The sequence below is a fragment of the Parasteatoda tepidariorum genome, chromosome 2 (genome assembly GCF_043381705.1).
Source record: "Parasteatoda tepidariorum isolate YZ-2023 chromosome 2, CAS_Ptep_4.0, whole genome shotgun sequence".
In the NCBI taxonomy this organism is placed as follows: domain Eukaryota; kingdom Metazoa; phylum Arthropoda; class Arachnida; order Araneae; family Theridiidae; genus Parasteatoda; species Parasteatoda tepidariorum.
Window position 1 is genome coordinate 40,863,515 of NC_092205.1, and position 21,254 is coordinate 40,884,768.

A 21,254-nucleotide genomic window follows, 5' to 3' on the forward strand; every position below is an offset into this window, starting at 1 on the left:
TGCTTCTAATAAATAAAAACAGTTGAAACTTTAGATTTTTCAATTGAAAAATATGTAGATTAATATGGTATAAAAAAATTCATACCTTATAATTCAAAAATTTTTCATCCTTAATTTAATTAAATAATAAAAAATAATTAACAATTATTAAAAATTATTTTTTTCGTGAAATTATCTTTGGGTAAATGAGTTTTATGACTGGGTGAAATTTTCTTCGAATTGCTTTATTAGTTTTTAAAATATGACAAAAAACGTAAAAAGTGAAATTAACATTAAGGGGTACGAAGTTTGGATCGCTCTCCTGACCAAACTATGGGGACCATATTTCCCAGATTGCGGCTACCCCCTATATTTTGAAGGTTAAGAATCCAAATATGTAAGAAAAAACATATGTTTATTCAGAGAAAGTACGTTTTTGTGTCTGATTTCGTAACTTAATTAATAGTTAGCACTAATTAATTAGCATATTTGAGGTCACCCCCAAGAACCATTAGGATTAACACTTAGTTCGTGAAAATCCGATCATTAGAACGAAAGTTATTCAGGGTGATATCTTTTTTTTTTTTGCGGACTGTACATGGAATGATGTTAATACTTTTGTTTCTTTGAAATTAAATCAACATAGTCCCTAGTCTAGGGATTCTAGTATTCATTTTTTGAATTTTATCAGATAAAAAATTTTTGCCTTTGTAAATGTTATTAACAGGAATTATTAAATATTTTGAAATCAATGTTCTAATTTGTATTTTTGTTACTGTTAAAAGCTGGGTTTTTTTTTTTTCAGTTTGTTCAATTTTAATAATCCAGTTCTTTTTTATTGTTGTTTAAATTGGCTTAATACAATATTATTACATCATCAGATTTCAATAACGATTGTTTGTTAATGATTAATTTGAAAATCACTTTCTGTCATATTTAATTCCATTGTAATTTCTAAGTGTTTTTTTTTAACTCCCCTCCCCCCAACAATTACAATGGATGTGCGAGGAAATGTTTAAAAACTACATGTAAGACGAACTACATTCGCATGTTTAAATTGAATACAGTTTGAAAGCACCATAATGTTTCGATTCGTTTAACTTTCGATTAGCAGAAATTTCATTGTAATTTCACCTATTTTTATTTTTTTAATTTATTAAATTATTTTTTTGAAAGGCAAAGAATGGGATTTAGGGCAAAGATGCTCCGTTTTATAAAAACGTGGATTTTTTTTTTTTTTTTTTNTTTTTTTTTTTTTTTTTTTTTTTTTTTTTTTATAATCTAGGGTTTGAATCCATTTCTTGATCAAGTTCGTTCTGATGCTTTGGGTGCATTTTTTTTCATTTGACAAAATGATTCAACTATTAAATGAATTGTTATTTAGCCATTTTTGTTTGAGAAATTTCTAATTTTGTAGTTCAATGAAAATATGATCAATTTTGTAACGAGCACAGTTTGGACAAAATACAGTAAAATAGCTCTATATTTAAATGTAAATAAATTGTTAAATTTCAAATCAGAAATAAATTTAAAAATATTATGTAGGATTGCCTGGAATTATTATTATTGTTATTTTTGCTTAATAAAACTATAGTCCATTTGGTACCCTGTGTGCAAAAACTACTAATATTGACACATCAAAATATTTTTTATTCAATAAAAACAATATATTCTTCAAGCTTAACATATTTTCTTCACATATTTTCTTCACATATTTATCTTAATTTTTAAAAACATAATGTTGCACCAAAACATTGAAATTTAAAAAAATGAAAAAGAAAAAATTAATCTCGTTAAAATAAATCCAATCTAATAATTTTGTCAAGATATATTACAACAATTACATTTTGAATAAAATACTTAATTGGCACTTTCTGGGCGATTAAGTACCCATCTTAAACTTTATGAGGGAGAAAAATATACTGACCCGGAAATTTTAAGATTTCAACCTGGAAAAATCAAAGAAATTTGAAACCTGATTTAAGTGTTCACCCTGATGTACGGAATGAGACCTTTGTGACCCTAGCAGCTCAAGATTACGCAGGCGTGATTTCAGTAAGGTATTCTTGTATTAATACCTATAAACTCGGAGCATTCAGACCTTGAGAAGAACTTTTTTCTTCATACGTTGGCTAAAAATTAATTATTATTGAATTATGAAAGCTCAAAGTTGATTAATGAAAATTGAATAAAAAATTATGTCTCCTCTGTCGACTGAATATTTGGGTTCTCTAAAGTAGGGCAAGTCCCAATAAGACTTTCAGATTGTTCATGTCTTAAACCATTAAGTATTGTAACTTTTTCAATGTTATTGAAATAAAATTATTTTGTCTCTTTTAACCAAAATTAATTTGTTTTCAGATACAGTAACTGAGAATCAGAATGTCAAATCAAATAATAAACCAAAGAGACGACAGCCTCTCAATAAATCTAAGAAAGCGACAGATTTGGCAAAAATAGGTATACTTAAATCTATTATTACCTCCTATTTTATATATATANTATATATATATACATTAATATATATATATATACATTCATAACCTAATTAACTGGAATTATAAATAAATTTACTTTAATAGCAAGCAGTTATAGTTTCCAACATAATAGCTTTCTGTTATATTTGTCTATTAAATTAGTCTGTTTAAAGATTAATAAATTTGTAGTTAAATTTAGTGTTCCTTTTCATGAACTCTTTTTAGCACTAGCTCATCTCTATTAAATATTCTTATATTTTCTTAATGTCAGTCTGACATTTTTACCTAAAAAATCTCATCTGCAATATTTATCAAAGCACATCTACAAACAAACCTATCAATATGCATCTTAGGCAATTGCAATTAAAAAATAGCATACTAATTAAAAAAAATTTTTTGTAAAAATAGTGCTTAAGAAAAAATTTATTTTGATATTTTCAAACATTTGAAAATATAATGTGAAATGTGTGTGAAATATTGCTATGAAGCTTAATTATTTTAATTAAATAGTCAATACTTAATTTTCTAATAATTATAGAAAAAATAACTAAAAAGAAATATATAGAACTTTATTTTAATTCTTTATTAGATTTTAGTTCTTGTTTTTTTTCCTCTCTTTTATAGTTCAGGAAAAGTCATTAGTAAATGGTAATATTGAACAGCATACACTTACAAGACGTACCAGTCCACATATTTTGGAAAATGAAAGTTCGTCGTCAAGTTCAATCCGTTCAATCAATTCTGATAAAGTAGAAAACCTTAACCATAATTCAACTTCTGAATCTGACCCAAGGCAATCTTCAAATAATTGTTCTAAATTAGAATTACAATCTCAATTCAAAGCAAATTGCTCAACTTCATTCTGGGAGAAAAATTGTGTATTAGGTAAATATTACTTACCCTAGAAAATTGTTCTTATACAGAAAACATATTGCTATTCAATTTGGTAAAAAGGAACTCAATTTTTAACACATCTTTCACTTTTAACCAAAATTATATTTGTTTTCAGATACAGTAAATGAGAAACAGGAAGGCAATAGTAAATCAAAGGAACGAGTAGATTCATTAAGTACAGGTATGAGTTTATTCACCTCCTCTATGTGTATTCCTATACCTCTATGTGTATTCCTTGTCACCTCTATGTGTATTTGTTGCTTTTTTTTATTAAACATAAACTACTTTATTATTAGTTCCAGTGACTAGGGAACTGCCTCCCAATAAATTATTTTTTACTTTTATTCTTTGAACTTCACAGCGTTTTTATTTTAAAATAAACTTCTAAATCAAAGCGCATTTATAAACAAACCTATCAATATGCATCTTAGGCAATTGTAGTTAAAAAATAGCATACTGTTTGTTTTTTGTTTTTTTTTGTTTTTTTTAAATAAAAGTGCTCAAAATTTTTTTTTTTAGATATTTTCAGACATTTGAAAATAAAATACTTAATAGTGTGTGTGTGTGAAATATAGCAATGAAACTTAATCATTTCATTAAGATAGTCAATCAGAAATAAATGCAACATGTATATAAACTTAATTTACTAATAACTATAGAAAAAAATATATAATATTTACAGTAGAAAATAGTTCTTTTACAGAAAACATATTGTCATTCAATTTGGAAAAATTTACTCTATTTTTAGCAGATCTTTCTCTTTTAACCAAAATTTATTTGTTTTCAGATACAGTAAATGAGAAACAGGATGCCAATAGTAAATCAAAGGAACAAGTAGATTCATTAAGAACAGGTATGAGTTTAATCCTTCTCACCTCTATGTATATTTGTTGCTTTTTTTTATTAAACTTAAACTGCTTTATTATTACATACCTGCCAACATTCACTCTTTTCGAGAATAGAATTTCCAAGTGGTAGTAAAACAATTACCGAAAAACTATCTTCCTCAAAAATATATTTATATTTTAATCGGGTTGAAATTCGCTATCGTAAGGACTAATATGCTTTTATATATTTGTTGTAATCATTTATAAGTAGTGGTGGTCAAACTCATTTATAATTATTATTATAATTCAAAACGCTTAGCGGAATAACATGAATTTCGCTACCACTTTAAATATGAAAATAAAATCTTCGGGGAAAATCGGAAGAGTTGGCAGCTATGTTATTAGTTCCAGTGACTGGGGAATTGCCTACCAATAAATAATATTTTACTTTTATTCTTTGAACTTTACAGCTTTTTCATTTCAAAATAAACTTTTAAGTCAAAGCACATTTATAAACAAACCTATCAATATACATCTTAGGCAATTGTAGTTAAAAAATAGCATACTGATTTATTTTTTTTAAGTAAAAGTGCTCAAAAAATCTATTTAGATATTTTCAAACATTTGAAAATAAAATATTTAATAGTATGTGTGTGAAATATAGCAATGAAACTTAATCATTTTATTAAGATAGTCAATCAGAAATAAATGCAACGTGTATATAAACTTAATTTACTAATAACTATAGAAAAAAAATATATAATATTTACAGTAGAAAATAGTTCTTTTACAGAAATATTGTTATTCAATTTGGTAAAAAATAACTCTATTTTTAGCAGATCTTTCTCTTTTAACCAAAATTTGTTTTCAGATACAGTAAATGAGAAACATGATGCCAATAGTAAATCAAAGGAACAAGTAGATTCATTAAGAACAGGTATGAGTTTAATCCTTCTCACCTCTATGTGTATTTGTTGCTTTTTTTATTAAACTTAAACTGCTTTATTAATTCCAGTAGCTGGGGAGCTGCCTCGCAATAAATAATTTTTTACTTTTATTCTTTGAACTTTACAGCTTTTTTATTTCAAAATAAACTTTTAAATCAAAGCACATCTATAAACAAACCTATCAATATGCATCTTAGGCAATTGTGGTTAAAAATAGCATACTTATTTATTTATTTATTTATTTTTTTTGGTGTTCGAAAAATCTATTTTGATATTTTCAAACATTTGAAAATAAAATACTTAATAGTGTGCGTGTGTGAAATATAGCAATGAAACTTAATCATTTTTTTAAGATAGTCAATCTAAAATAAATACAACATGTAAATAAACTTATAGTACTAACAACTGTAGTAAAAAAATAGCTAAATGTAAATATATGAAACTATATTTTCAATTCTTTGTTAGTTTTTTAAAAATTACTTTTCTTTAACTTTAAATATTGAAAAATATCAGTTTCTAAAATCAAACAATTTTAATTTGCATTTTAGTTGAATATGTTAAAGAAAAATTTCTGTTCTCTCTTTAATAGTTCTAGAAAAGTCATCGGAAAATCAAATAAATGAGCAGCCTGCATTTACAGGACATAACAGTCCTCATATTTCAGAAAATTGTAGTATGTTGTTATCAAGTTCAATCCTAACAAGAACTGATGAGGTAGAAATTCCTCCTACTCCTGAATCTGACTCTGACGGACGGACGGACTCTGAATCTGACGGAAGGCAATCTTCCGTGTCTAGCTCCAGTAATTGTTCTGAATATGAATTACAATATCAACCCAAAGCAATTAATTCAACTTTGTTCTGGAAGGAAAATTACGTACTAGGTAAATAATATTTACAGTAGAAAACATATTGCTATTCAATTTGGTAAAAAGGAACTCAATTTTTCGCAGATCTTCTCTTTTAAAAAAATTAATTTGTTTTCAGATACAGTAAATGAGAAACCAAGGAAACGAGTAGATTCATTAAGAAGAGGTATGAGTTTCATTCTTGTCACCTCTATGTGTATTTGTCGTTTTTTTTTTTCATTTACCGTATTTTTCGGCGAAAGCGCCGCTTCGTCGCAAGCGCCGCACATCGATAAAATTGAAATTTAAAAAAAAAAAGTTATTGTAAGCGCNCTTCTAGGGCAGGTTAAGAAAAATACGGTAACTTAAATTACTTTGTTATTAGTTCCAGTTGCTGGGGAACTTCCTCGCAGTAGATCATTTTTTATTTTTATTCTTTAAACTTTGCAGCTTATTTATTTCAAAATAAACTTTTGTATTATGTGATGTGATTAAAAAAAAGCATTACTTTTCCCATTCGTTGTAAAATCTTTTATTATTGTTATGCCTTATTTTTTATTATGACCTTTTTTTTTTAAAGTATGGATTGAGTAATCTTTAGTTTCGAATGAATTTTGATATTTAAAACATTTATTTTATGCAAATTTATAACTAAATTGACAGATGAAAAGTGTTTAGTCTCCAAAACATGACATTTATTTCAAAATTATGTTAGTGCGAACTTTTGACTCTTAATACTTGTTTAATACAAACTATTTAGATTATTAACTGGTTCAAACCTTTTTCTTCTGGACACTGCCAAAAAAACTTTCTAGTCGGACTATAGTATCCCAGTAAAGGTATTTTATTTTTTCTCTTTTTACCTTTTTTTGATAGTTCATTTACTTAACTTTTTGAGGCACACCTGCAAAAGAGTGTTTCTCTTTGTTTTTATAGTTTCATATTTTAGAACATAAAAGTTTTCAAATATGTGACTCTAAGCCTATGAGCCACCTACAATATTACTACAAAGATATTAATAATTGATAAAGTTATGTAACTTTCTCAGCATTTTGACTAATTTAAAATTAGACCATGATAGGGCAGTGTTTTGTCCACTCCTTATACATTTATCTTAAGGTTCTTGGAGGTTTTGATCAGAAATTATCAGCTATAAATGTTTTCTCAGAAGGAATGTATATTTTTATTGTTTTTTGCTGCTAATGCTTTGAAAAGAGAATATAAATTCTGACTTAAATAAATTGTAAGCCTGTTTAGTTGCAGGCTATTAGGTTAAAGTAACTAATATCTTATTGTGTGTATTTTTTTATGAACTACAAGGAGTGATCAAGAGGTACGAAACGACATAAAAACGTAGCAGTTAAATATTTGCATATTCCGCCATGGAAGAACGTAGCGAGACATCTCGGGATGCGATTGGAGTCTCTGACTGAGATCGGAGCATGCGCGGACGAGAGCATATGCTCTTATCAAAAGCGGCGTCCAAATGATGTGACAGTCCGTATGAGGAACTCGAGCACAGAAAAACCATTAACTCCCATGTATACTGAGAGGCACTCCGACGCCTACGCAGGTCCAAAGACGGGGGCTGCTCACGGAGGGTGTGGTTCTGCTCCATGATAACGCTCGTCCACGCGTCTACAGAGTCACGCACATGGAACTGGCCAAGTTCAAGTGGGAGAGGTTGAACCATCCGCCCTACAGTCCGGACATGTCGCCCTGCGATCTCCTTGCGTTTGGTTCACTGAAGAAACACCTGAAAGGGAAGCGCTTAGACTCGGACGACGTATGCAAGGACGCTGTGAAGGACTGGGTATCGTCATGGCCACAGGAATTCTGGTAACAAGGAATCTTGCAGCTTGTTCATCAGAGGTATTGTTGTACTCAGGCCTATGGTGTATATTTCGAATAAAGTCTACATTTGTACCCACCGTGCCATTTCGTACCTTTTCATTTGATCACCCCTTGTAATTCATCTCTTCAGATTAAAGCATTTTTTAAAAAAAATTTCTTTGCCCAGTTGTAAAAAATTCTGTATCAGTTTGACTTTTAAATAACTTTTTCTTTGACATTGAATTATTTTTTAATTCCATTAGTTCACTCACTTCCCGATGTCTCAGATTACACCCAAATGCTAAGCAGGATTGATGCCGAAGAAGTGTCATCGGAAGAAGGTTAATTATCTTGACTGTTGTTACTGCTCTCAATGTTGTTATTGTTATACTAAACTTGTTTTGTGTGCTCTAGGGTTTGTGTACTCTAGTTTTTGAGGTTTTATATAAAATTCTTAAGCAAATAGTTTAAGCAAATTTAAATTTTTTTAAATAATTTTTTTATGTCTAAATGAATTGTTTCTGAAATTGTCTACTAACTAACATTGTTTCTAAAAAATACTTGAGCTTTAAAAGTTTTTTTCCCTCATTAAAATTGGGCAATATTGTAAAGTTTAAAATTACAAACAATAGATAATGTCTATAAAATTTCTTAAAATTGAGCACTTCTTAGTTACTAAAATTAATTAGTTTCCTTAGTTTTGGTAAAATTTGAATTATGTAATCACTTTTACTGATTGCTATATGAAATTGATAGTTAAACAATACATAAATGTTGCAATATATATCCTTTTTTTCCATTTAAACCAGAGTTGGTAAGGTTTAAGGCAGAATGGTTTAATCCACGGTTTAAACCACCCTGTCCAAAGCTGTTTTAAACTGTCCAAAACCCTTTTATTTAAGTTATGTCACAATTTTAAAAAAATATGTGAAAAATAAAAGATTAATTTTTAAACAAGAAACAGAATAAAGACAAGTTTTTATTTTATTATAAAGGTTTATTATTATTTTTAATATTGCATTATTTATTCTTATTTAAGAGGTAAGGTACTTACTTTTGTTGTTCAGTGAATTGTGGAGCTTCAAAAGTTATAAATCTTTCCCTATTATATATCCCTTAATAAGTTAAAGCAAATTGCTTAAAAGTATAAAAAATTTATTAATATATGTAATTATTATGTGTGCAATGGTCACGCCAAATTTTACCTTTTACCAAAGTTCAAGGTTTTGGACACTTTAGTCTATTTAGGATAGTTTAAGACAGTAAAACCCTCGTGTTCTGTCCAAAACCCCAACCCTGATTTAGACAAATGAATGTGTTACAAAGTTATATATTTTTAAAAAAATGTATATAACTCTGCTTCAAAAATTTGCAAGATTCTATTATCAATCTAGAATGTTAATTTATCTTTTCAGTTTTTAGGTTTTGCCATTTTTTATTTAAAAGTTTGTTTCACACAACTTTAAAAATTATATAGAAAATTAAAAGAGAAATTTGTTTTTATTTGTAGTCGTTCTTGATTATTGTAAACATTGCATACTAACATTCTCTGTCTTGTCCAGTGGAAATAAGATAAAAGGTTTTCAAGAACATTTATTTCTTTTAAAAAGTCATTTTTAAACTTTTCCTTTATTGCATTCATTACAAAAAAAGTGATAAAAGATTGACAAATTCTTTTCACTTTCTTGAGGAAAGTCACTTTACTTATCTGTAAGAACGTGTTTAACTTATAATTCTTTCGTATGTTAAACTCATCCTTCTAGGGCAGGTTAAGAGATACTACTAGGGCTGCATGGCCAGACTTTAAATTCTTTTTAAGGCTCTGCCAGGGACCCAAAAATAAAGAAATGTAAAACTGATTTTTTTGAACTTTCAAAATTTATTTAAATGCATTCTTTAGTTTGAATTCAGACTTTTCCCCTTCTTTTAAGATCCTGATGATTTTGTTAAAAAAAAAAACTACACATATAATTTGGTTCTTTCTGTCAGGCTCTTGTAAACATATTAAAATTATGATCTTGTTTTTGTGAAGAAGACTAAATATTAAAACCATATCCTGCAAGAAGTTGTAGTTTTAAAATTGCGAGTTAGAGAATTCATTGACTACATTTTTTTAAATGATGTTGTGAAGAGTTTATTTTTTTAAATAAAAAGTACTCCCTTCACGAAATAACTTAGAATATTTTATGAATGATTCGTTTCTACTATAAAATAATTTATGAAGGATTCATTAACAGACCCAAATTTCACGTAAAATGAAACTTAAAATTTCCCAAATATTTAAATAGTCATGTTCAATTTATGCTTTTCTCAATGATAATGTGTTAAGTAAATTTTAATGACTGTTCTCCCCAATTTTTTTTCTTTTCTTTCTTTTTCTTTAAAAAATAAATCAATAATTAAGACTTTTATAGGAACTTAAAAATTTCAAAGAGCAGTTCTTTTTAATGTTTTTGTAAATTACACTTGGCTTAAATTGAATATGTTTAAAAAAAAGTTTCTATGTGACTGATAATTTTAATTATAATAATTTTAATTTAATTTTAAATTATATTTTAATTATTAATAATAAGAAGCTGCCGGCTTCTTCATAACTTGATCCATCCCTGTTCTCATTGTACTACTATTCTCCTGACTCCCAATAAATGGCACTCAAATGATTATGTTTGCTGAAATTTAGTAACCTATCTTTTCTTTCAATTACTCTTGCGTGTTCTGATATCACAGTGTTCGAGTTAACCCTTTGTTTACAGCTGGTACGATAAGTGAACCAGAATGACTTCATCAAGTGCTATAAGCAAAAGGTTAAATGTGAATTGTTGTTTCCTCATTAATTCACAAAGTTTTATTTGTGTTAATAATTAGCTTGAATTTCCATACAGAAAGATTAGTGTTGTTAAGGCAATATTTATTATGACTATTCCTTTTTAAAAACTATTAATAATGATTCCACTAAATAATTTTTATTTTTCAGATTATGCTGTTTCAGAAATTGATGCAGCCGTTAGCTCAGATAATATTGAAGTAAGCTATTACATTATAAAATATTGATTATCATAAAATGGAGTTTAATGTAAAGAAATGTTACTAAATTTTAATATTACAGATTCACAAATTAGCATTATGAAATCTTCATGATTTGGCTGGGTTAGTCTGTTTAAACCAATGTAGTTTTAAATAAGATTTAAACCAAACAGTTTAATTTCTTTAAAATATTCTTTTTTTTTTTTAAGAAAAACCTTTTATTAGCTTACATTACTATTATTTTTATAACTGCTATAAGTTTAAATATAACCAAATAAAAGAGTTGTGCAAAATTGTTTCAATTTTTATTTTAAGCACTTCAATGAACACTAATATTTATTTTTAAAATGTTTACACGTCAGTGCTCTTCTCTACATATAAATAAAAAAATAGACATGAGCAAATTTAAAGATGAATCATGAAGTCTCTAAAAATGTTTAAAATAAAGCAGACTATCTCCAGCTTTATGCTCTTATAGATTTTAAAATTATTTAAATAATGTTTTTATATGATGAATTATGATCAAAAATTTATTTTAACTCTTTTGTTATCTTGTTAAATAGTAAATTGTGGGTGAGTTTTTAAAAATGAACACATCTTGAAATGCATGTTTGAGAAAATGGACACATTAAAAAATTGACTTTTTCAGTTTTTGACCCAAATTTAACAATTAAACAGGTAACAATAAGCGTAATTATTGTGGGAAAAAGTTCTGGTCTTCAGAGTCAGGGTGGCTAGGTATATTTCAGGTGTAACTTTTATGGTGATATCTTCGCAATAAAAGATAACTTCGCAATAAAAGAGTTTTAAAATTATCTGTTCTTGCAATGTAAATTTATTACCAGTATTGTAAATTGGTACCCGTTGCAACCTCAGGAAAATAACTGTAGACTTTTTAAGTCCTTTCAACAAAAGACACTTAATAAAGTGGTTTTTGAACCAAGTGGTTTTTGAAAATTGCTAACATCACAATTTTTACATTTGCTGGATCATTATTTAAAGAAAGAAAAATATTCATAAGAGAAGTTGGAAAAATAAAATGAAATGTTATGTCAAATTTTGTTAATAGTTATGTTAATTTTTGTTAACATGCATTTTGAGCTGTGTCCATTTTCGTAAACCCTCATTTCAACTGACCTATGTCCGTATGTTAGATTTAAAATAATGATTTTTAGAAAAAAAAATAACAAATCTTGTACTATTAAGCTAAGCTGTTTCAAAATTTTGAATTGATTTCTTTGTACTGTTTATTTAAAATTTTAATCATATTAACAATTCATAAATCTTAAAAAATTAGAATGATTAATCATATTATAAGCAAGTATAGTTACAAATCTTCTATGATTTTGGTTAAATGATTTCAAAGTTTGATCTCTATCATTTTGTTTAAGAACAGGAGAAATTATTAATTCAATAAGCATAAATTTATCAAAATCAGGAATTAAAGGAGCATGCCAGTTTACTTTTGACGATTATTTTAATACTGTATAGATTTAATCATAAGTTATTGGAACTCTTTTTTTTATTATTATTATCATTATTATTTAATTCAGAAGATATTGAAATTATTAATTTTGAATCTTATCTTTAAGTTGAGAGAATATTTTCTGATCAGGTTTTTTTACTTTGCTTTGTATATTTTAAATTTCTTAATCTTTATCATTGCTTCCAATTAACCATTAAATTATAATAATGATCATATACTAATTTAGTTATGTGATATGATTTTATTAATGTGTTTGGTATCTGCCTAATTCACAATTCTTTATTAATTTGGTTCAATCAGTAATATAAATCTGATGAAATAGTGTCTGAAGGAAGATCTTAATAATGGATAGGTGAAACAGTGGTTCCCAAAAGGTGTTCAGTGGTACCCCCGTATTTCCATGGAAGTATTACAGGGATTGCAAGAGTTAGAATTTTTTTTTCTAACTAGTAATGATAACATTTATATCCAATCAACAATCCATAATTTAATGTTTCGGTTGTTTATATGGAATTATTTAGCTAAAAATGCCTATAAAGAAAATAGCAAAATTTAAAAAAAAGAAACATTTCTCAAACAATATATTGAATAAATTATTTTTTTCAATAACAATCTATTTAATAAATTACAAGAATGAGCATTTATGAGAAATTAAGTATTTCTCGTTCAGCTTTTCAATTCAAAATAAAATAACTAATTTAATTTCAAAAAGAAAGATTAAGGTATCAAAGAATTGAGTGGGAGTCTCATTGATTATAACAATTTGTTTAAATTCATTTTATCAAACATACTCGCCAAGAACAAATTGATATTATTAAACATTTCATTCGTCACATAAAATAGTTTCAAAATAATTGGAAGTCTTTTTTTTTTTTTTTTTTTTTTTTACATATATAAAATGCTGGGATTATGCTAAAAGAATCTCGATCATTTAGGGTTCCAACGCCGAAAAAAATTGGGAACTGGAAGAGGCAAATATTGTACAAATGTTATGATCTCTATTAGTAGTGGTAATTCTAAATTCAATATTGTCGATACTCTTGAAAAAAAGCTTTAAAAAAATTTCCTCTTTTTCTTTTATTGAAACATGTAGGGATGCCAGAACGAGGAAATTATCACTTAGAGTATGAAGGTCCTACAATTGTCTTGTAAATCTTTTTATTTAATTGTTAAATGTTTTTCCCTGCAAAAGTTGTAAAAAAAAAAATACTTAAACATTGAGAAAGCTTAAATTTCCATTAAAATCTTTCTGCAATGACCTGCTATTTCTAAAATTTATTGACTTTATCAAAAAGTTTTCTTAACCTTTATTTAAAACACAAAAGCTTTATTTACAAAAATAAATGTTTAAGTTTTTTTATGGAAGAGTTGAGCTTTTACTGTATATAATTTATTGTGTTAATTTTTTTTTCTTTTACTTCTACTTTAGGAAATTGATACACATGATGATACACTCTATGGACATGTTAATGAAGCGGAAAAAGTTATTGCTAGCAGACAAGTTATAATTGAGAATCGGAAAATATCTTCAGACACTAAATTAAAATTGGGCAAAAAACAAGAAAGATTAACTTTTAGGGAAAAAGAACCAATTTTACCTGAATTAAAACGCATCCTAAATAGAAAGAATCTGAAGACTGTTGATTCTTCATTAAAAGGTATACTTTTTTTTAATAAATTTGTTTATTTTTCATTTTTTTATAATTATTTCATTTAATCTATAGAGAAATGTTTGATCTACCTGTGAGGAAACCAATTTAAGCAAGGTTTTGAGTTCAATGACTAAATTCTTTAAATACTTAAATATTTTTCAGATATTATTGAATAATAAAAACCATAGTTTACCATCCCGTCCAAAACTCTCTTATTCTGCCCAAAACAATTTCGATAAACTCCTCAGTATGTAATTAGATATAGTAGAAGTTTTATTTAAGCAATACAAAAATATTGAAAATATTAGTTATAATAATAATCTAACAACTTATTAGGCAAGCTATTATTAAAGATAAATCCATATCTTTAAAGAATATTAATTTAAAAAAAAAATATTGTTTCATCCTCTGGAAGTATAGTTTTTTGTAAAATGCTAAACAGTTAAAAAATTGGTAAGAACTATAGCATATAATAATATATTAATCAAACTGTAACTTTTAAATCAGAATTTCATCTTTGGCATATTTTTCTAAAAAAAATAAATAAATAGCTTCATTTGCTATAATTTTTAAATTACAATTAATTGTAGAATTTCAATTAATAAACTTATGTTTAAAATAAAATTTCCATAAAAATTATAATTGCATACTTAATTTTTATATGCAATAATTGAAAGAGAGATAACAGTTTAAAGAGTTACATATAAAGTTTTACTTATTTTCAGAATTAAAAGTTATGAACTCATTCATAGCCATTATTCAATCTGTTCAAGAGGTTCAAAAGTCCAACCCGGGATGAAAATATTTTTTTCAGAAAAAATTTTTTTCTCAGCATATCTCAGAGGGACCACATCTAAACCCAAATAAAAGTTGCAATTCAAAGATTTTTCGGCCTTCATTAATGAAAAATATGGAAGACTAGAGTTTTCCTATTTTATTTTGACTTGATGTCAGTAAAAAACACTTTCTTAATGTTTATTTTTCTAGTTATTGTTATCTTGTATTTTGCAGACTAATAATTTTATTTCAAGAAATTTTAAACAGGTGCAATTCTGTTAATTTCTTTCTTTAAAATGAAGATATTTTTTTTCTAATAATGTCATTTGCAAGTTGATCTTTATTTGTTTTTCATGTGTTTCTCATCCTTTTGGGCGAAGCTAGTCTGATAGTATAAAATTTAAATTAAACTTAAGCAACATGAAAGTTTTTATGTACAACTCTCTTATATTTAAACCTTCAAGTGTTGAGCCCCTGGATAAAATTGTACAGAAATTTTCCTGCCATGCACTATTTTTCTATTCAATGATATTCATAAAGAGGTTTTCTGATGCAAAAAAGCCTGCATTTGAAAGTTTGGATAAAACCAAGACTAATACTCAGAAAGATGCTCAATGTTTTAAAATTCTGCTAAATATTGGTTTGATTAAGCTTTTTAATCTCTAATTGATTTTGTTGAAGTTATAAACGAAATTCAATTTTGAAAGTTATTGATAGAGATTGAATCTCTGAATTCTGCGAACTTGATTTAAGGTAATTATATCAACTGAAAATACTTTAAGTTTTGTTGATAATGTGCAAAGACAATTACCAAATATTTTTTTACTTAAAATCTTTATTACATGCACACATTTTTAAGGTAACATTTGTTATTAAATATGTATATGATAGACAACTAGTTGATCTCTCAAAAAGGTTTTTGTGTGGCACAAATGATCTATACGTTAAACTTACAAAAATGTTAAACCTTCAGCGAAAAGTTATTTTGAAAGATATTTGTTTACTTTGGATTTTGGCACCAATTACTAAAATGTTTAATTTGTAAACATTTGAATGATTATAAATTAAAAATTTGATTATTAAAAATTTACTTATGTAAAGTTAACATTACCTAAATAAATTTTTCATACAAAAGTATTTCCCTGGCAAAATTAGTAGTAAATTTCTGAAAAGAATAGAATTAAATTTCTTAATACCTTACTAACATACCTCAGTTTTCTCTCAGATAATTCTACTTATATTATTTCTTTGAATTCGGAGTAATCAATACATTTATCATCACAAAAAGTGTTGGATTTTATTATTTTGAAAAAAACTCAGAGAAAGATCGTGAAATTTTTTTAAAAAATACCTTGAAAATCGGGGGAATGGCTTAATATGAATTTCGGGTACATATAAACTCCTTTTTTGCAAAAAGTGGTAAAAATTCTGACAGATATTTTATGATGTTTGATTTTGATTCATTTTATTTTATGCTAATAAATAAGTATATTCTCCCCCTCCCCTCGCCAACTACATATTGATAAAAATGTTAGATAGGTAGAAAAATTAAGGAAACATTTTTTCCCCAGGATGCAGCTTTCCTTTTAAAAGATAATGATAAACTAGATGATGCTTTTTTAAGCAATTTCTTGAATCTCCACGAATACCACCACTTATTAACAATTAAAACACATATATTAAATATATGTGTGTTATAGCTGTTAATAATTCACCAGTGGAAAGAAACAGATTTAAAAGGTTTCAGACTACCAGTTTATTAGTATTACTTCTGAAATGATATCTTTCAAATAAGTAGCAATCCTGCATTCATCTCATCTCCAAGAGTAGTTTTACATGATGATATTGTCTCATTTCTTAGTATAAAATTGATAACAATGAATATTTAGATAAATATATCTATTTATTCAAAACTTCTTTTTGGATGCATATATAACTTAATTTTATATTAAACTTCTTTTTTTAGGTGCAAAAAGTTCTAGCTCTAGTTCATCATCTGACTTTAACAAGCTTTGTAATACATTGAAGTTAATTAAAGATAAATTAGAAATTTCTGAGGAAGAAAGGTAAGCGATATTTTTATTACTCAATTAAAATTACTTTGTATTGAATTTTAATTCTTTAATTTTGTGAGATAAATTTTAATTCTTTATTGTGTTGTTTATGCTATTATTAACACTAACAAAGATAACTTTATTTTAAAACCAATTTAACGTACTTTTATTTTAAACACTAACCTTCAAAAATATTTTCTTTTGATTCCTATAATCTTTACTGTGTGTTTCTATTTGATTGGTGAAAAAAATTTTTTATATATTTATAAAAAAATTTTTATTTTGGTTGGGTTAGTCTATCGGATCTAGTTATCCGTTCATAGCATATATATATATATATATATATATATCATTTTTAGTGTTAAATTTTACTCATTGTGATTTTACATTCATAACGACTTTTTGCTTAACAAGAATATAATTTTACTTTTTACAAGTATAAACAAATAAGTTACATTTTTATCAAATGAGTGAATTATTTTTCTTGACATTTAAAAGTTTTTAAATAACTGTATAAAAAGAAATCTTAAACAAATTTCTTTAAATATTTCTCTTATTTATACATTACATTTTGTTGCTATAGATCATGCCAAAGTTCTGGAATCTCTAAGGGGACAATGGAATCAAATTTTGTGAGAAATCCTTTTATTAGTTTGCAATCTACTAAACAGCCAAAATCTATTTTGCGTAAACCCTCACATAGTTTTCCAAATGATAGCAAAGGTAAGTTAACTTTTTTATCCAGCCCATTAGTCTTTAAGAAGTAAGTTGTATAGAAATAAGACTATCAAAACCAGTTTGTTTTTAATAAAGTACTGAAAAAATTTCTATTACGTACTTTGCATAAAATAAATATTGAGCACACTGCTTATTTCTGGGTTCCCATGGGCTCAGGGAAACATGGAGTTATCAGGAAATTTTATTGGTGAAAGGAGATGGAATAATAAAATTTTTGGGCAAAACCTGAAAATATCCTGCAACAAATCTAAAAATTATTAATTTCAAATTTAACGGTAACAATAAGCAGGCAATGAGTTTCAAAATAAATGAGTTTAAACTATATTTATTATTCTTTTATTATTATATTTATTTTTATTGCACGGTGCAAAGCGTTTTTAAAAAGTGTTTAAGGGGATTTTCGTTTTTTGAAAGCCCTTAAAGTTGCTTTTTTCATTGGGGTTTTTAAAAAGTGCTGAATTTTCTCTTTTCCAAAATGGGGATTTTTTTCTTTCCCATGTTCATTTTTGTTACAAATTATGCAAAAAGATATTGTTCATATCATTATATTCAACATTTTCACAATTAATTCAACCCCAATCTATTTCGGCATAACATCGGTCCCTAGCATAGGAAAACGCCATTTGTTTTTACATGTTAAATAAAAAACCTGCAGGTCCGCGTCTGCTGAGCTGGCTTCAGTGAGGATGAATTCTGTCCTCTCATGTGAAACTCTGCTGCATTTTGCTTGAGATTCTCGATTTCAGACTTCAATTTCGGCCCTCTGAAATTGAACCGAAAAAGTCTCTAAAATTTCTGTTGATTATGGGGACCAACTAAACATAGTCAATATTTTTCCCCTAATAGCCATACAAAATCTTATTTCTCTTGTTGATTTTATCGTTGTTGACTCTCCATCGTCTTCGTCCCTAGCAAGCTAATGGCCTTCTCGCAATATTCTATTTATATATCAGTACCATAATCTTTGAACTTGACTTGGGGATCATTCACTGATTATGTATTTTCATGTGGGTCTTAGAACAATCAATAATCCTAAAGCTGCATCACCTCTAAATTTCCATCTCATTTTTATTCTTTAAATTTGAGAATTATATTGAGAATTTTAGGTGTATTATTTATGCTGCACCAACTGCATAAAATTTTTGTAAACTTTTATTGTACTTGATTACTTTTTTTGCTTATTATTTTTTATTAATCATTGTATTCTGTATATTGAAATATCTATATATTTAATTAGTATATATATTAAATATATAATATGTACAGTAAAGCGCCGATTATACGAACCCTTATTATCCGAACTATGTCCAAATTCTTTTTTTAAAATTTTTTTTATTTGAAGTTTAGAATATTTTTTTTACTTATCGACTCGACAGTTTTTCTATATTTAGAGGAATAAATAATATCCACTACATCTGAAAACCATATTTAATTTACAAGTTAATTTGCAGTTTTCTTATAGTAGCCATACATGTATTGCTATACAGTTAAACCTACATACCCCTTTAGACCTCTTCAACTGAAAATTATCTTCCAAGAATGCGAGCTTCATTTTGACAGTCTACACTGGTTGGAATGCGGAAGGAGTTTATGAATAGATAAGTGCTGAAGTTCTACAATTAGTGGATTGGTAGTTGTCACATATGGCTAATGATTAGTGATTACAGTGCTTGGAATCTTAAATCTTGGAATAAAATTCTTAACAGAGAAGCAAACGAAACTGTAGTTTCTGAATCAATAGATCTTCTGGATGAAAAGATGCCAGGTTATGCAGCTGAAGAAATAAAAGACTAGTGTCAAGGCACTGAAAACGACCCAGGGTTTCAAATTTTGAATGAAAATCAGAACCCCACAGACAATCAAGTTCAAGATAGTCCTTCTCATATGGAAGCATGCAATTCATTAGATATTGCAATGAATTGGCTAGAACGTCAAAGTGATGTTGATCCAGCTCAGTTGATTGATTTAAAAAAAATAAGGGATATGGCTGCTCAAAAAAAAGCATCTTCTTTGAAACAAAAGTCTTTGCTTGATTTCTTTTGCATTGGAAAATAAAGAGAAATGTGGTGAAATCAGTGATTGACAAAAAAATATTTAAAAAGCTGAAATATGATAATAATAATTCTAAATGAAAAAAAAGTTTTAAAAAAAATAAGTAAATAAATGAAAAATATTTATTTATTTTTCATAAATTTTTTTTTTCATTTATTTTTTATTATTTTACGAGCTATTTTAGATAGTACTGCCAGTCCTAAGCCTAGAAAAAGTGTGAAGGGAAGTTAGTGCTTAAATAACAATCATTTAAACTAGATTTTAAACAACTTTCTAGTTATTCGAACTTTTCATTATCTGAACAGTTCGGCAGTTCGGATAATTGGTGCTCTGCTGTATATATAATATTATTATGTACATGGTCACAAAACTCAATTAGCAAAATTACGTTAGTATTTAGTGAGAAATTAATTACTGTACTTTTGAAATGATCTGAAGAAAATCAATAATCCTAGTAGATTTTTTTATTATACATTAGAATGCAAACTAAGAACAAAGTAAAAATTTAATGAAGATATTGAATAAAATTTTTCAGTTTAATAATGATACTTTTTGTTCCATTTTCAATGAATTTGAATTATACATTTACTTTGCTTCCTACTTCAGCCATGTAGTTTAAAATGTATTATGATTTATTTTTAATATTTCAATTATAATTATATTTATCTAATTATGAACTGAAGTTCTTGAAAGTATATAATAGAAAAATACAAATAAATTATATTCTTTATTTATAAAAAATAAAAAAAAAATTAAAAAAGAAACTAGCCTAACTCACTAGTGAGTTAACAATGCAAAAAATGCTATATTTCAAAATTTCTCAATATATTATTTTTCAATTTAAATACTGCTAATGGAATATTAAAAAATTGTGAAAAAGAAGTTATTAATTGAATTGGGTTTTTATCTCATAAGTTGACATTTGATTTTTGTGAGTTTAAATCTGGTGTTAAAGTTTCTTTACAGACTTCTTGTTTTCATTACAACGGTATTCGATTAAAAAAAAATGCATATTTTTTTATTGTTTAGTGAACAATTTAATGTATTACGGAGGACCAGAAAGTAATGCCATTTTGGCGTATTAAATATTCTTTAGTCTTAGAAACCAATTAAATTTTTTTTTCAATTCATTTTCGATCCGCCATTGAAAGGTTCTTGCTAATGAGGGTGAATACATTACTGATACAAAATAAAATGTAGATAACAAACATCAAAACGACATTGCTTACTGGTCCCCTTAATAAGAAAGGATCATGCATTGCAGATATGAAACATTACATTTTCGAGGTTCATTTGTGTTTCTTTAATCCACTTTAGATGAGTGAATCATCATTCTTTATGTGTTTCATAAGTCAAATTGTTACAATCATGCTCTAGAACTGAAAATATTTAATAACTAGAAAAATATATGTTAATGACATGTCCAAATTCAATCAGGACTAATTAATATAACTGCGCTATCTATGTATAATGTTTTTATTAGCAGAACCAGCTGGAAAATACTTTTCTACTCTATAGAGAGAGAGCAGAACATGGAATTTAAATTCTTACAGTATTAGCCAGTCTAAACCTTTGGCTCACAACTATTTTCATGAAAGATATTTAAAAAATTTTGAAATGTTAATAGATGTAGTATAAAGAATTTTTTGGTATCCAAAATAATAAAA

At 26.7% G+C, this 21,254-nt stretch overlaps 1 protein-coding gene across 9 annotated transcripts in view; it reads left to right on the top strand.

The window, feature by feature from the left end:
* The window catches only part of LOC107452551 (putative uncharacterized protein DDB_G0282133), a 66,032-nt gene that overhangs the window by 34,643 nt on the left and 10,135 nt on the right, over nt 1-21,254 (top strand). For 2 of the 9 annotated variants that reach the window (XM_043046741.2, XM_043046742.2), the window contains exons 8-19: nt 2,341-2,439; nt 3,081-3,341; nt 3,466-3,531; nt 4,138-4,203; nt 5,049-5,114; nt 5,714-6,007; nt 6,111-6,158; nt 8,068-8,145; nt 10,779-10,828; nt 13,744-13,972; nt 16,710-16,809; nt 17,381-17,520. In XM_043046741.2, coding sequence (XP_042902675.1) covers nt 2,341-2,439; nt 3,081-3,341; nt 3,466-3,531; nt 4,138-4,203; nt 5,049-5,114; nt 5,714-6,007; nt 6,111-6,158; nt 8,068-8,145; nt 10,779-10,828; nt 13,744-13,972; nt 16,710-16,809; nt 17,381-17,520 — 1,497 coding nt within the window. The remainder of the gene's footprint in view (nt 1-2,340; nt 2,440-3,080; nt 3,342-3,465; nt 3,532-4,137; nt 4,204-5,048; nt 5,115-5,713; nt 6,008-6,110; nt 6,159-8,067; nt 8,146-10,778; nt 10,829-13,743; nt 13,973-16,709; nt 16,810-17,380; nt 17,521-21,254) is intronic. The other 7 variants (XM_071177478.1, XM_043046743.2, XM_043046745.2 and 4 more) reach the window with 7 other exon arrangements.